The sequence below is a fragment of the Taudactylus pleione genome, unplaced genomic scaffold, assembly GCF_031769625.1.
Source record: "Taudactylus pleione unplaced genomic scaffold, aTauple2 ptg001605l, whole genome shotgun sequence".
Taxonomy (NCBI): Eukaryota; Metazoa; Chordata; class Amphibia; order Anura; family Myobatrachidae; genus Taudactylus; species Taudactylus pleione.
In genome coordinates, this window is record NW_028286002.1 from 288,314 (window position 1) to 306,009 (window position 17,696).

At 41.7% G+C, this 17,696-nt stretch overlaps 1 protein-coding gene across 1 annotated transcript in view; it reads right to left on the reverse strand.

Annotated features, from left to right (window-relative positions):
- LOC148442148 (uncharacterized) overlaps positions 1-17,696 on the reverse strand; it is a 290,790-nt gene that overhangs the window by 49,612 nt on the left and 223,482 nt on the right. The window contains exon 12 of the mRNA XM_088464170.1: positions 14,477-14,592. Within this exon, the coding sequence (XP_088320296.1) occupies positions 14,477-14,592 (116 nt within the window). The remainder of the gene's footprint in view (positions 1-14,476; positions 14,593-17,696) is intronic.

Genomic DNA, 17,696 nt, shown 5'->3' on the forward strand with positions numbered 1-17,696 from the left:
TACGATGTATATAATATCTGATGATATAAGCCGTCTGGGTGGTCCGTCTCAGTCCTCAGTGTACTGGCTACCCGCAGGTAATTGCTTCAAGAACCAAAGTGCAATCACCGTCCTGGGTAGGATCTGTGGGATGCAGCGCTCGACCGCTTGACAACGGGAGCTAGGTCCCTGGGTGTGCGTGACGTCCAAACGATCAGTCTCAGTCCCCAAGTATGCTGGCCGTCCACAGGTATCTCCCAGATGAACTGTGGAAATGAAAGCCAGAGCCCAAAAAGTTTTGCAGCTGGGAGAGTGTGTAGATTAGAGACAGGAGCCCGATGGTGCAGCGCTCTCACAGGTGGATAAACAGGTGAATGTCCAGTAAGCAGACAAAGTATCAGAGATTCCAAAGCACTCCTTGCTCCTTGATGCGTTTCCCTGGGTATTTGGGTCCCAGTTTCTTCAGAAGGTACTGATGTGATCGCTCGTAGCTGGCTGATATTTGCAATCTGCACATGCATATGTTTCGCAATGCGTGTGTGCGAACCACTGCGAAAGAGCGGGAATCGATTGCTCGCCCAGTATAGCCAGACCAGCTGAATGAGTGACAGGTCAAGCCGTTTGTGGGTGGTAACAGGGGCAGGCTACTAGAAACGGTTGAGTGGAGGTGTGAATGCAGGCGTGCCTGAGCATCTTAACGCCGTTACAGAGGCGTGCATAATTAACAGGCAGCGTCATTGTACACGTCACCTGGTTGAAATACACACTGAAGTGATCGCAGTGCTTGCAGCAAGGTATAGTCTACCTCAAGCGCTGCGAGCACATCCGATGGTGTTCGATGTACCAATGGTTTCATGCACTTCCAGGAGATGACGAGTGCAAGTCGGCGTCTTAAGAATGGCTGGGGTGCATCTCTATACACAAAGTGATCGCACGCCAAGACATAGTGTGCGTGCTAATGCCTTGCCGTGCGAGCGCCTGCCTTGCTGGGCGTGCCGCAGGATTTGCATACACTGGGAGCGAGCGAAAGCATCTAGCGAGCGGGCTGAATGAGCTCATTTGTTTCTTAAAATGAACCTGCACCTTTTTTTTCTGCAAATACTTCTTGTTTATCTGTCCAAAAAATACTCTACATTGAGGCCGCTTCAATCCAAGAAGACCACTTTGTTTTGCAGTTATTTTCCCCAGTTATATATATTAAAGAAAATGTTATACTTTTTTTTCCTGTTTAAACCAAAATAATCTGCAGTCTTTCTAATTTAATTTGCATAGTGTGTTATCCTTCCAGTGTAAGTGAGGGTGTGTGTGGTGGTGTCCCACCCTTAATCTGCACCCCAAAACAATTCTCACAAAGATCTATTCCTCCAAGTGCATGCAAACAATTGTTAGTGGTTTGTTTTTCTGTAAAAAACAAAGGAATTAGTGCAAAAAAATGGCATGATATGTTACTTCTAGTGTAAGTGAGGGTGTGTGCGGTGGTGTTCCACTGTTAATCTGCACCCCAAAACAATTCTCACAAAGCCCTAATCCTGTAAGTGCGTGCAAACAATTGCCAGTGCTTTATTTTTTTGTAAAAAACCAAACCAGTTAGTGCAAAAAATTTGCATTGTGTTATATCCTTCCAGTGTTTGTGGTGGTGTCCCACCATTAATCTGTACCTCAAAATAATTCTTACAAAGACCTATTTCTCCAAATGTGTGAGAACAGTTGCCAGTGTTTTTTGTGTAATAAAACAAAGCCATTATTTAGTGCAAAACATTTGCATAGTGTGTAATCCTTCCAGTGAAAGCGAGAGTGTGTATGGTGGTGTCCAACCCTTAATCTGCGCCCCAAAACAATTCTCAAGTGTATATAAATCATTTCTTAGCTGGTGTCAAAAATAAAATCAATCATGAATCAGTCGTTAGAAGAGCAGGAGCAGCAACCCAGTGCTAGTGCTGCAGCTGTTGACAGTCTTGATAGTACTTCAATACCTACTAAAGGTGGTCAAGGGAAAAGATGGTTTAAGAAAGGGCACCTAAACTCTAAACAACATTTCATAAGGTTAAAAAAAAAACACCACCTTTAACAAAAATGGGAAATTTTACTGCCACAAAAACATAAAATTGCCAGCATCCCATACACCACACCACATGTAGTGACAAGGAAAGGTTCAGACCATAGCCTTTCTTTGCCATGATGGGGTAGCACAACATTGCAATGGTACAAAACACACAGTGGTACCTAAAGGATTGAGAATCAAGAAACAACCCTCTCAGAATACAGATAATACATTCATGGATAAATGGTATTCTGTTCTGAAGGATTGTTCCATAAATTTGATACAACTTATCATTGAGACACACAACACAGAACTGACACAGAGACAACACAATTCCGAGTTACATCGACAAAGAATTTAAAACACTAGAGAACATAGTGCACATTAGACCCAAGAAAAGTGAGGAAGCAATCATAGCCATTAAAAATCCAAGATAATCAGGGACAGACTAGGCAAAAAGGGGTTAAGAAACCTAAAACCAGACCCAGGAAGTCAATCCACCAGGTTAGGGGCACACACATTGAGATAGATAAATACACGAAGGTGCACACCAAAAGTGGAAGCCCAGTATACAAAAGGCTTACAATGATGTATCAACTGCATGCTTACAATCACACCAGTTCAAACACTGAGACATCCAAGGCGAGGGACATGGATGATTATTCTGAAACAGATACAGATTCTACAATCAACACCTCCTTCTCAACATATAGCATAGAGGAGGACACCAACTACAAATATATCGCCAGAGAATCACCAGGAAAAGACTTTGATATCACTCAGAAAGAACACAGACCAGACAGCTCACAACTCAGACCAGAGATGGGACCACACTTTTTTAAATGTGAATGCAGGGATGTGGACCTGCAACAACAACCCAAATCCGAACAAAAGGAAACTAGCCAGTGAAGGAGTGGATGTAGAGGAGGACAGAAGAACAAAGTGCAACAACATGACACAACCAACAACGGCATCCTCGACCTAAGCAACATGACACTGACAATGAAACAGACCACACTCTTGCACTCTTGAGTAAAGAACTTAAGTTTGCACCCAATGTAGGCATAGACAAATTCCAGACTTACTTGGACCTTTATAAGTTCATCAGGAAACTTATATTTGCCAAATATCATGCAAATAACACACCCGCACAAACAAATATTGACACAAACAACAAGTACAAACACTCCGATTTAAAACCACGATCTAAGTTTTATCCACAACATCATAAAGGACACTTGATATACATACAATGAGACATAGGCTCGTATTCAATTAGATGCGAAAAGCCGAGATCCACGAAAAAGTATCACCGAGACTTGAGACTTTACACCAGGCGAAAAGTTATATCCGTATTCGATTCCATCTGCTTTTTGCATACGTGGAAACTCAATACAATGTAATAGGCGAAAAAGATTCGCCTCTGAATAGCTGGAGAAAAGAAGTGCAAAATTTTTGTTTTGGGGTGCAAAGGTGGGGAAACCTCCCAGAACCCTTGGGACAGCCCTCCAATGCATCAAAAAAATCTAAAAAAAAAACCTTAAGAACCCCCCCAAAAAATACTTCGAATTTTGGGGTTTTAAAAGTTCACAAACTAGCAAAATAAGGTTCTGGGGTAAACTAAGAAGGGGTTTTTGGGATTCCAGGTGCTTTTATGAGGGTGGAAATTCGCAATTGTTAAAACTACACTTTAGAGACATTAAAATATGCTTGCACCCATTCTCAGGTACCTCAAATTTGACAGGACTGCTTATTTTCTCCAAAAAATACTGCTTCATGCTATTCTACCCCAAACAGTAGTATTAGAGATAATCGGGCACTACTACATTGATCCCCAATGTTTATGCATCTTTTCTGGGGTTTCAGGCTTATTTCCCCGATTCTGACACCACTTTTCGCCTGTTCGGTCTTTTGGAATTGAATAGGGCGAATCGCGGGTATTCGCATGATAAGTTTCCATAGCTAAAATACGCGATGTAGGCGAAAAAAGTCTGGCAGGCAAGACTTTAGTGCGTATGTGAAACTAATTGAATATGGGCCATAGACAGGATATGCAAAAGGCCAAACAATAGGTACATGAACATCACAAGAGCTTAAGCATGGGCTCTAAAGGAACTCAGCAACAACAGTAAGTTGGTCATTAAACCTGCAGACAAGGATGGTAGCATAGTTCTCCTAAACAATGAAGACTACAACAAAGAATCTTTAGTGACACAAATAGGTATGAGGTACTAAAACAAGACCCCACAGCAGATTATCATAAGGTCCTAAGATAATTATTTAAAAAGGGATTCAACAAAGGCATCCTGACTGACAATGGTCACCAATTCCTGGACATACCACACCCCACTATACCAGTATTTTACTTCATTGTATACAATCATTGGGGCTGATTCAGAGATGTGCACCTACCCAATGGTTAGCTCACATATCTGATTGTGACTTCTCTGCAATGACGCATGACCCGTACTGTGTATGTGCAGTATGGTTCTGCAATCCTGCATGCAGTCTGGCAGCAGAATGTCAGTGATTGAATGTATGCTGTCATTTCTGGGCAGGGAGAGGGTGGCGATGGCCTCTGTGCAAAATGGAGGGTGTCACTGCCATTGCGAGGGAGGGAAGAGGCCAGACAGCCTGTCAACTGACAGAGATTCCCTGGCCTCTTTTGTGTATAAGCAGTGGTTAGCTAGAGTAACCCCATGGTCACTCAGCCAGCCGAGGTTCACGCAGATAATCAGTAATGCATGCAGGAAACTGATGCCTCCTGCTATATTACCATAATAGTGCTGTTGCTGCTCCTACCATGTTATCAGCTGCGGTAGCAATATCGTCTGAGCCTGAATCACTCTCATTGATCACAAGCAAGGCCTGGAGGCAATTCAACACTATCTCAGTAGAGATGAAACATCACAATCGGAAAATGTACACTTCATTCTCGGAGGCATCATATACATTTTGAAACATAACTACTTTTGGTATGGGGTCATTAAGTCACAGGGACCGCTATGGGGACTAGATTTGCAAAAAAATATGCAAATCCCTTTATGAGCTAATGGGATGACAATAACATCTGGTCCGGGCAAGACTTTGGTGCAAATCTAGTCCTCTGGAGGAGGTATGTAGATGATGTGTTCTTCATATGGAAAGGAGACACCTCCACATTAGAACAATTCTTGGAACATATCAACAATAACCACAATAACTTGAAATTCACCACACATTACAGTCAGTATATATATATATAACACAGTGCAGAAACTTAATATCAACAAAATAAATAAATAATTAGTTTTAATATCTCACATTAAAATGTATCCCTTATACATATATAAAGCACAATATAAAAAGCAGGAATATTCTGGATAGAACTGGTACCAGTGAGAGAACTATGAATTAAATATCCATAATATTCAGTACATATACAGTACATGTATTAACAAATAAAATTGAATACCAGTAGGGATAGGCCCGTATAAGCTGGAATTCTAAAGTTTTTGCCCTCCACAGGAGGTCTCCTATAGTGTTTATCCAAAAGCAGGAAGATATCCCAATAAATAGATGCTGGATATATAAGTAAGCCAGTGACCATGAGCTGAGAATCAATATGGGGTGAGAACTATAAGAATATAATAAGCTCTCACCATAGATGAAATTCCAGTGAATTAGCAGGACTTCGTGTATACTCTGAATGCAGCAGTTGTAAGAGATGTGTCCACCTCTGATAATTCGGCTCACCTGTGACTTAAATCCATAGCTTGCTTGGCTGTGTACTGGACTAGGAGTACCATGCAAAGTCCTACTTTGATCCTGACTGGTAATGACGACTCGATTCATTGGCAATGATGCGACATACGAAAGAAGCCGTCAGTGAGTGTCACACTCCGGTCCTGGTCATTGATGATAACTGAAATCATTAACAATGACACGGCATATGGAAGTGGCCGTCAGTAAGTATAGCTGGAACTGGTAAATTTAATCCTCCTGCAAATTCAATAGTAGCAGCAGTGCCTGTTACAGTCAGACAGAGGGCAATTTCCTGGACATCATGGTTTTCATCGTGGATCACAAAATACACACAAAAACCTACATCAAACTGGTTGATGTCAACAGTTATAGTCCTTCTAACAGTGGCCAGCAAACCAATTGACTATAAAGTATACCCATCAGTCAGTTTACGAGAATTAGAAGACATTGTACACAACTGAAACACTATTAAATTGAAGGCCAAACACTCAAAGAACAGTTCTTAGCCAAACAATATAATAGAAACAAAGTGAAGGAGGCATATACAAAATTAGAGAGGCAAACCTTATTAACATACAAAAGCAAGGAAGATATCATAGATAGTAGAGATCCATGCAAAACCACCTTCATCACACATTACAGCAGTGACACCAGACACTGGCACGTACTTTTACAAGACGAGATTCTGGCAGATGTACTTCCAGAAAAATCCAAAATGATCTATTGCAAGGCACCAGACTGTTACAAGTCTCGGTCACGGCTTGTCTCCCACTAGCAGTTAACCTTCTCCTGATGCTGTTGTTCCGGTTCCCTCAGTTCCTAGGTGATCTGCATGCCACAGGAGGTCATGTATTATCCACAGCACAGAATGATTGGTTCCTTCTCATATTTGTGCATGCTGGCTTTTTGCCGCCTCACCAACTATAGCGTTCCTTTTGGTTCTCTCGGCTCTGCTGCATGGTCAGCATTCTGTGCCTCCTCACTATACTGTATCCTGGTTCTCCAGCTGTATTGCCTAGCCACTGGTTATTGGCTTCCCAGCTGCACCAGCAGCTTCTGTGCTGCCACCGCTCCCACACCACTCCATTGGCTTCCCAGCCACACCAGCAGCTACTGTGCTGCCATCGACTCTCAAAGCTGCATCTCCAGTACACCAACTTGTGTATGCGGCTCTCAAGCCACACCATCGGCTCTCAAAGCCGCATCTCCAGTACACCAACTTGTGTACCAGCTCTAAGCTGCACCATCGGATTTCAAAGCTGCATCTCCAGTACACCAACTTGTGTACCAGTTCTCAAACTGCACCATCAGCTCTTAAGCCACACCATCAGCTTTCAAAGCCACTCCAGCAGCTCATCAACTTCTGCTACCAGCTCTAAGCAGCACCATCGGCTCCCAAAGCCGCATCACCAGTTCACCAACTTATGTACCAGCTCCCAAGCCACACCAAGCCAAAACTTCCTGTTTCTCACATCTTAACTGGATCCCACTGGTTACTCGTGCAAACCGTTACTACCCCGAGTATTAAAACCAGGCAGCCAAGTACCTGTGGACGTGTTTAGTTCTAAGGGAACAAAGGGTGGCTGTTAGTTGTGGAAGACCTCGCTAGCCTGTGTTCTAGGGGGTTTGCATGGGGCAGCCCTTGGGACTCATAACACAGACATTAAAAAATTACTAGTTAAGAACCATCTGACCCACAGTACAAAAACACAAATCCACTGCAGGGAGGGTTCTATCACTGTGGCAATAGCAATAATTGCAAATTGGGCAACACATCAACCAAAAGAGTAGGGACCTTCAGTTCCCACACCACCAAAGAGACATACAAAATCCAACAACCAATCACCTGCGACAGCATATGATAGAATGCCCTTACGGACTATAATACATAGGCAGGACTACACGAAAATTATAAGTGAGAATCGCAGAACATGTAAGGAATATCAGAAAATCTTTACATAAAACCTATCACTTCATATTAAAGGACATCACAAGCAGGATCCTACAGGCCTTGAATACAGTACATAGAAATAAAGAAAATAGAAATAGAGGAGAGGAGAAAATCAACAACAAAGAAGAACTGGATCTTCACACTTAAAACATTCAGAAGGCAAGGTTTAAACATTGATAATGAGGTTAAAGCAGTGATTATTGGCTGATTTAGTATTGGCCGATCAGCACCACACATCTTGGGTGATGCTACACATACCATTTATCTGGATTAATTAATTGGTTACAACCCTGCAACATGAGATACAAAGAGGATTCTAACACCAAATCAAGCAGCATTTAACAGATCCGCTATGACCATTTTAGTTTGGACAAGACACCCCTGATCATATGCACATGTCTACCATATAGTGTCCTGGAATCAGTCTGAATGACCGCAGGCCCTAAGGCCGGCAGTTCAAATCCCAATGCCGGCAGACCCGCAGTAGTAAAGATCCCGACAGGGGATTTAGGTAAGTATAACTAACCCTACCCCTCCCTTAGGGGTCCCTAACCTCCCCCTAGTTCCTAACCCCCCCCCAGTGCCTAAGCCCCCGCAGCCTGTACCTCTCCTAGGGGGGAGTGCTTAACCCTAACCACCCCCCAGGGGTGCCTATCCCTAACCCCCCTTCCCCTAGCCTAACTTTAACCCTCCCGCGGGGTGTCTAACCCTAAGACCCCCCGGGAACCCCTAACCTTCATTCGGTATGCCGGGCATCGTGCTCCCAGTGTAGGTATAATGACATGCGTCAGGATTTCGATGCTTGTCATTAGTACCCTGCCGGGATTTGACAGTCGGGAAGCAGGCGGTCGGTATTTCTACCGTCAGCTTACTGACTGCATCCCAGTGTTGGAACCTGCGTTCAGCATCATACATTAAGGTATAATACAGTATAACTACCAACTCCCATGTCTTTGTCATAAAAACATGCATTCATTACAAATACACCCACCATGACAGCAATGGGACTAGTGACACAGAGAAAACGGGTTCAAGTTGTTTATTGAGAGATACTATTACCACTCGTATTAACCATACTACCATGTTTGCCAACCTTTTATAGATATGACTGAGACACAATCAGAATGTGAACAATGAATAAGGACTTACATACTGTAATACTTACATAGTAATGAGCACACCTCCATGAGTTACCACCCACTTGTGACATCGTCACTCAGATCATGTGTGGGCAAGAATATTGGATAATTACTCCCTGAAGAAGGCTCTAAGTGAGCAGATACACATTGGAGACAGAGGGCCAAATGTAATAGGGTGAGAGTTTAGAAATGTGAGAGTTTAGCAGTAACTCTCACACTATCAAATTGGTCAAATTGTATTTTCAAAATGAGAAAACATCTGGATGAGAGTTTAAATCGTGAGTATTTAAGTCTGAAAAACATGCAATTACATTTGACATTTGGCCCCGAGTATTCAATCACCCAGAACTACAATCTACCACCAACTTGAAGTCTCCTTGCCGGCTGGCAAGTAGAGTTGTTGGCAGCAGTGGTAGGTGCTAGAGATTGCGGGACCCGGCATTCTCATGGCAACCAGTGAGTCCCATAGGCTAGTTTCACACCTGCCAGTTTTGACCGGATGGCAAAAAGCCACCAGGTTTTTGCCAGGTGTGAAAAACAGTTAAGCAGTGAAGCAGTTGGATCCTTTCACATGGCCCGGGCACAGCACAGTTGCAGTATAACAGCCAGGAGTATCCACTGAGCAGGATGGCTACCGTGCCGTGCCCATGCCATCCCTGCATGCCAGTGGTGCATAGGAAACAATGTTTCCTTACACACACACCGGCCGGCTTCTGCACGCCAGTGGTGTATAGGAAACAATGTTTCCTTACATACACACACACCAGCCGGCTTGTGCTGCGCATGCCCAGTTACTACATAATAAAATAAAAACATTAAAAGTGGCTCAAAAGTCGCTGCTTGTGAAAGGCACTGAGTGCCTGATAAACCCCTTCTGGCTACTGCCAGTTTATTGCTTGGCTGACCAAAAATGGCAAGTGTGAAACTAGCCATAGTGTGCCCCCCCTATGGACAACCCTGTGAGGATGAGTAGCAGTAAAAGTAAAGATGGTGACATAGAAATTAGGGATGCTACAGTGGGAGTGCAACTGGATGAGGGGGATATTTGTGTATCTGACGATACTGAGGATTTTGATGATGAATGTTTTAGACAAGTTGATAAATTTAGGAAGAGGATGTTGTTTGTGTCAAAGTAAGTCAGCCACCAGTGGCAGCAGTTCTTGCCCATGATAAGAAGATGGCCATGGTCATGCCTGGCAATAAGATCAAAAGAGCTACCTCTTTTGTGTGGAATAATTTTTACCCAAATCTTGACAACATTTGTCAAGCCATCTGTACCATTTGTGACAAAAAAGTAAGTAGAGGTAGGGAAGTTAACTATCTAGGAAACTCCTCCCTGTTACATCATTTGCAATTAATTTGGGAAATTCTCTGAAATCCTGTTAAAACTAATAGTAAGCAGTCCAGCATCAGCTGCCAGCAACAAGGATCTCCACCGCTAACACCATCATCAATCTCCTCATTAGTAATGGGGGGTAATCCTCATGCATCCAATTAGTGAAGGTTAACTGTTTCCAACCCTATACAGGATTCCCCAGAAGAATCTTTGCGCTCTAGGGCTCTGGTGCATGGTGGTGAATCTTCATCACAGAAAGGGACCAAGAAGACTAGTAAAACAACATTTAACTGTGAAACAAACCTTTGCAAGAGAAACCAAGTATGAAAGCTGCCACCTAGTTGTACAGTGGATCACTGCAGCCATGATACATATGCGAGCATTAGATCTGCTTCTAATATCTGCCATCACTGCATATGGTTTTAGACGGTTAGTTGAGGTCCTTTGTCCCCATTACCAAGTTCCATCTCGATACCATTTTTACCAGAACAGCAATTCTTTGCCTATACCTGAACATTTAAAAAAAGTATTCTTGGCTTAGAAAATGACATAGTGTTGAGTTTTCGCTTAACTACAGATATGTGGACAATGTCAAGACCTTTACCTTGAGATTTCCAGTCAGAGGACTGTGAGTGGTGACTAGGTGGGGAGACAGCAGTAAATATGTTTTCCTCATCAGCTAATTCCGGGTGTTGATGAGACCTAACCAGAGGTGCGGAGTCTAACTCATTGGTAGTTTTCACTAGTGACTCCTCCATTGGGATATGGGTTCAGCTACGCCCAATGAGCAGGTTGAGGCCCCCTGATCAGGGACCCAGGAATTAGCTACTGACAGGGAGATAAGAAAGACAACTGAGTGTCTGGAGATTATCAATGGAGAATATATTGGCAATCACTGATGTAGTAAATCTGAAGTATATCGGTAGAGACCGATGTAGAATAACACTTAAAAATATCGGTAGTGACCGATGTAGAATATCACTGAAGAGTATCAGTAGTGACTAATGTTGAATATTCCTGAAGATTATTGGTAGTGACTGATGTTGTGACTGATGTTGAATATCACTGGTAGTGACTGATGTTGAATATCATTGAAGAATATTGGTAGTGACTGATGGTGAATATCACTGGTAGTGACTGATGTTGAATATCACTGAAGTGACTTATGTTGAATATCACTTAAGAATATTGATAGTGACCGATGCTGAATATCATTGGAGAATAACAGTTGTGACTGAAGTTAAATATCACAGAGACTGGTGAAGCGCACTGAGGTTACAACAGCATGGAGCCTGGAACAGTGATTCAAAGCTAGCACCTACTGGAGAAGTGAAGTTATTCAGGTGACTTCCTGTTTCCTGGAGTCCTTCTTTATAACCTTAGGTAGCTATCCATTGGAGTAGAAAGTGAGCTGAGAGGTGACCAGGCGACCATTGGTGGAAGGATCGGTCAGGTGAGACAGACAATATGGCTGCGCCCATGACCACTGCCACAGGAACTCCGATATGGAGGATTGCATGGAAGTCAACAGGGCCCTGGGGATAATACTCAGAATGTCACCCGATGCCGCACCTGACGTCTGACCGTGCGGCTAGTCAGGAGAAACCAGTACCATGGTGAGTAACTGCCGATCCCAGGCTGATTCCAGACAGACAAGCAATACTGGTCAAACAAAAGATTACCTGACTGTGACAGCCCACTGGGTGGTTGTATCACCTTCAGCAGCAGCAGTATTTAACACAACACCAGCTTATTCACAGGCAGGCTACTCTCTGTATCACCGGCTTCACTAAGAGGCATACCAGTGTCAATCTTTTGGAAAAACTCAAGGATGTGATAGCCAAATGCCTTAAACTCTTAAGACTCTCCTCAGGGTTTGTCATTTCTGACAATGCAAGTAGCATTATACAAGCATTTCGGGATGTAGTTATGAAACCAGTGGCCGCAATGGCACCGGTCTCAATACCAACAGGGGAATCCCAACAAGGGATTTAAGGTAGGCATCGAAATACTGACACCTACCTTAATCCCGACGCCGGAATGCCGAAGGATGCCAGCCCGAATGAAGTAAATCAGGCACCCTTAGTGATCGCTGCTTTAGGTTTAGTTAGTGTAACAGGGTTAGGGTTAGATTTTGGGGGGTGAGGTTAGGGTTAGGCATCCCTGGGGGTTAGACACAGCTTGGAAGGCTAGGGTTAGGCACTAAGAGTGGAAGGTTAGGTTTAGGCATGAAGGGGGGAGGGTTAGGATTAGGCACTAATGGGAAGGGTTAGGGTTATGGTGCAGAATGGGGAGGGTTAGGGTTAGGCTACAAGAAGGGAGGGTTAGGTGGGGAATGGGGGAGGGTAAGTATACTTACCCATCCCCTGTCGGAATACCAATCATCGGGATGCCTATGTCGGTATTCTGACAGGACACATCACGACAGCCGGCATTACATGCCCAGCATTTCAACTAAGTGAGTTTGAACACATACCATGTTTTGCACATGCAAAAAACTTGGTTGTGCAAATTTTTTAAATTTAAATTACAGGTGTTTGCAGGAGATGCTGTATGTGGCCCATTAATCTTTCTATGTGTTTTCAGCATTCAGGAACTGCATGTAAGTTACTGCAGCAGCTGCAAGAACAGTTCAATTTGCTATTCCACCAACTGAAGCAAGATGTTGTAACCAGGTGGAATTCCACCCTTTATATGCTTCAGTGACTGGAGGAACAGCAAAAAGCCATCCAAACCTACACTACAAGCCATGACATTGTGAGAGGAGGGGGAATGTATTTTACACCAGCACAGTGCCTTTGAATACTGGGAGGAAAAAAAAAGATAATTTAGACCCCCTTGTACAAAACAGCTTTGTTTTATGTAAGCTGTCCAACCTCCAGTGTATACTTGGAAACAGTGTTTTGCTCAGCTGGAAACCTTGTGTGCAATTGGCATAGGAGGCTACTTCCTAAAAATGTTGAAAAACTGATGTACAAAAAATTAAATACATATTCTTTGCTGCCAATTACAACAAACTACTGAGACTTTGGTGGATTCCAGTGGGAATGAGCTATTATTGTGTGATGATGATATTAACAACACTGATAAGGATAAGAAAGAGGGTGATAATGACATCTTTCAACTGTAGGGATAATTAACAATACTATTAGCTGCCATAAGCCCATTGGTAGCTTGTTTTCTGGGACCCAAACAAACCAAGCACTTCAGCCACAAAATTGGCCATCCCTGTCGCTGAAGTTCTTGGTTTGTTAACCTGTGCATGTCTGTTTTAATATACAACATAAAGGTGGGTTGGAGGGCCCAAGGAAAATTCCGTCATGCGCCACTTTTCATTATAGGCTTTGCCAAGATTGTGTGTGTTTGACAGTCAGTGTACTGTATTTACTGGACTTTATTGGGGCATTCATGTTCTTTTGTATCTTACAATATCATCTATCACCAGGTTCTCATCCAGGTACATAGACCCCATTTGCTGCAGCTTCTCAGCAGACACAGACTAGTATCATCAAATCATATAATTAATAATTATTTATTCAATTTGAGTAGGCTGTTATTCTATCTTGAATCCTGAGATATCAATGTCATTGGGATTTTGGATGTGTTTTTCATATCTCTGATTTGTTATATTCTGTAATCAATCAATTAATCAATCAATCAACTCAATCTCATTTGGATTCTTTTATTTTAATGGTTTGTTCTATTTATCTATTTTTTATTTAGAGTTATATTCTGTAATCAATCAATCAAATCAATCTCATTTGGATTCTTGTTTTTTCTAGTTGTTCCATTTCAATAATTGAATCAATCAAGTGATCGATCGATCAATCAATCAATCCTTTACCTGCCTTACATTAATACTACAACCTCCATTTACTTGTATCATGTCTGCCACTGTTTCCTAGATGTGCTACATTCGTTTTTAAACTGCCAAGTGTTTGTGCCACTGCTCTGTTGCTTAGTTAAACCAGTCAGCTCGCTGCAACCTTTGGCCAATATGAGTGAAAACTGAAAATAATATTGTGAGCTGCGAGGTGGTCAAAGTTGATTGGAAATGACTGGGAACTAATGATGTTGAGGTTAATAATACTATAGCAACAAAAACAGGCCCAAATTATATTATTTTAGCTGTTTTATCAATTTAAAAAAAAAATCCGGATCCAAAACCAAAATATCTGAGGGTGGTTTTGGCAATGATGAATTAGACTCAAAACCAAAACATGGGGGTTCACGCATATCTCTATTACATGTTTATATTTCACTTTCCAAGTATCATGAACTCTTACCTCTTTTCTTCTGAATCTGTATTGCTATAAGGGTCAATGCTATAAAAAGAGTGACACAGCTAATCAGCAGTACAGGGATCACAATGAGGAGCAGATTTTTAGGGCTGGCATTCTGTCTGTAATGAGAACAATACATGTTATAATATGGAAAGGTTACATCATTTTTCATGACAAACACTTTAACAAGAAATGCCAATAGTAATACAGGTTGAGTCTCCCATATCCAAAATGCTTGGGACCAGGGGTATTTTGGATATCGGAATATTCCGTATTTTGGAATAATTGCATACCATAATTAAATATCTTGGGTATAGGACCCCAATATACATGCATTTATGTGTTATATACACATTACGCACACAGTCTGCAGGTTATTTTATACAATATTTTCAATCATTTCTGCCTTAGACAAAGTTTGTGTACATTGAACCATCAAAAATCAAAGGTTTCATTATCTCAGTCATGCCAAAAAAATTCCGTATTTCGTAATATTCCATATTTCGGAATATTTGGATATGGGAGACAACCTGTATGTGTAAACAGTGAGCAATTTAATGACAAACCACTTGTTTGAAACTGCATTAGTGATATAATAATGATAAAAAATATACTGTGCTTTATTTCTATGAAAAAAGACACCAGTATTCAGAAAAACAGGTGCCATTACTCAAAGTTGATACAAGATTAATAGTAGCTAACACGCTCTTCATAAGTGCACAGATACTTATTTTAGATTTAAAAACCATTGTGGAACTAAAAAATACAGGAAGTTAAATTTAAAAAAATGATACATTAGTTTCACGTATTGTACATGCAACCCACAAGTGTTCTAGGCGAAGCAGCCATTAGTGTGTAAATTAATTAAAACATACAGTACTGTAACAAACATAGTTATGTGAGAATCCATGACGGTGACCATAGCAGACAAGTTTTTGAAATGATTGTGGGTGCTGAGGTAACCCCACCCCATATGATATCCATGCATACATATGGATAACGACAGCACAAATATTGTGGATGTTCAAGCAGACTTCCTGCTTTGGGTCATATGAATTGACAAATATTTCCAATTTCCATTGCTCTACATACATAAATGTCAACCATTTTACAATATTCCGGGTAACATGCTATTATAATTACAACCTTTCAGCTTGCGCAGCATAGCATAAAAATTCAGCAAGAAAAATGCCATAGGGAAAGGAATCTGTGATGGACATACAGTAACAAAAAACATATATGAAAGCAGAACAAAGAAAAAGTAGAGGCCAAAGTGTAGTAATTACAGAATTCCACAATCCTGACTTGTAGTGTTTTTGTTATTCTAATTTCATACATATTCTCCAATGTCATTCAGCTATAGGTTTGGGTTATATGATATCTACTGTACCTGTGAAACGAGACTTGGTAAAACTGAACAAAAAATATGTTCTGATCTTTCCAAAAAAGTTATTTCTCTGCATATTTCCTTGTAATAACATTAATTGCTCTGATAAGGTAAAATGAAAGGTCATCCATGAAATCCAATGCAACAGTTTGATCTCCGACCAAATAATTATATATTACATTTGTTCATATTCATCTGGAGCTACATTTTCATGCATATACTGTTTGTTGATGTACTTTCTGTATAGTTTGGTTAATTTTTTGCTTTGACAATATAATGGTCTACGGCAGAGGTTCCCAAACGCAGTCATCAAGGCTCCCCAACTGTTCAGATTTTAGAGAAATCCATGGTTGAGTACAGGTGACTTAATTAGTACCGCAGCCAATTTGATTTAACCAACTGTGCTCAACCATGGATATCTCTAAAACCTGAATGTTGCGGTGCCTTGAGGACCATGTTTGGGAACCTCTGGACTATGGATTGGTGTAGCCTTGTGAACAAGAGCCAAGATTGGCTACAGATTGGAAATAATCCTATTCACTTCAAAGCTGTGTAAATGTACAGATATATAACAAAGAAAATATAGTTGGTGCATACAACTAGTTATTAAATACCGATCTGCCCAGCTATTTTGTTGCTCATGGTGTGGCGTGCAGGCCTCTGAGTCGCGCCATGGACTTGTGGCGTGGTGTGCAGGCCTCTGAGTCGCGCCATGGACTTGTGGAGTACTGTGGTATTCTTCAATGAAGGATATGCTACAGCATGTAATACAGAGCTTAACCGCTGGGTGGCGAGTGCTCCACTGTTGTAATTTGTACTGAATGCCTTGTACTGAATGCCATACTGTTAAACTTGGATGGATATCACATTCACAGCATTTGCATGTTCGCACAACCAATATTTTTAAAGTCACATAATGTACATACAGTAAGATCTTATAACAGGATGCAAATCAGTGCACATACAGTATTGTACATAATTGAACAGTAGAGAAGTTGCCCGAGTTGTTATCACGGTATGACCGATACTGTAGATTAATGAGATGCACACACAGCTTTCACTGAGATGGGATGAATTACAGTATGACAATTCTTTTATCATTTTTATAATTCATTAATTAAAAACAGCAGCGGGACGAGTGCACAAGGATGAGGCCGCTATGTGTGGTTCACTGTACGTTAGCCGGCGCGTGGGCTAGTGGTTAGGTGATCACTTTGGAAGAATTATGGTCCCGGGTTCGATCCCTGGAAAAGAATATTTTTTTTTTTGGCACTGTCTGCTCTGGACACTATAGTGAAACTGCTGTAGTAGTGTTGCACTGTAATACTGTAGTGTTGTTGTTTAAAAGGCTGCTTAAAAGTAAGACATCACAAACTTATTGTGCGTTTAAATAGGGCAAAACTTTCGTCAGTGTCTGCGCTGTGGTGGCTGTCAGCTCCGCGGGGTTGCAATGGGATTTCTTGTGCATGCCCAGTGGAGGGGTTACAATGGGATCTGTGGCGCCAATCCATACGCCATGTAGTGCTATGCCATGGCATATGCAAGATCATCACTGTGCATGCGCAGTTGTCTCTATTACTACAATACTGTACAGTATGCTGTTGAATTTTCACCCTTGCGCCACTCTGCGCTGTCCAAGACTTGTACACAATAGTCATTTCATGACTTCAGAAACTGCTACAGTAGTGTGCTCTGTATGAGAGGGAAGCCTCTAAATTACAAACTGACTATGCATTTAAAACTTGAATTTTGCACCACTCCCTACACTGTCCTAGACTTGGACACAATAGTGATATCTGTATTACAAACTTACTGTGCGTTTAAAGCGCAAAATAG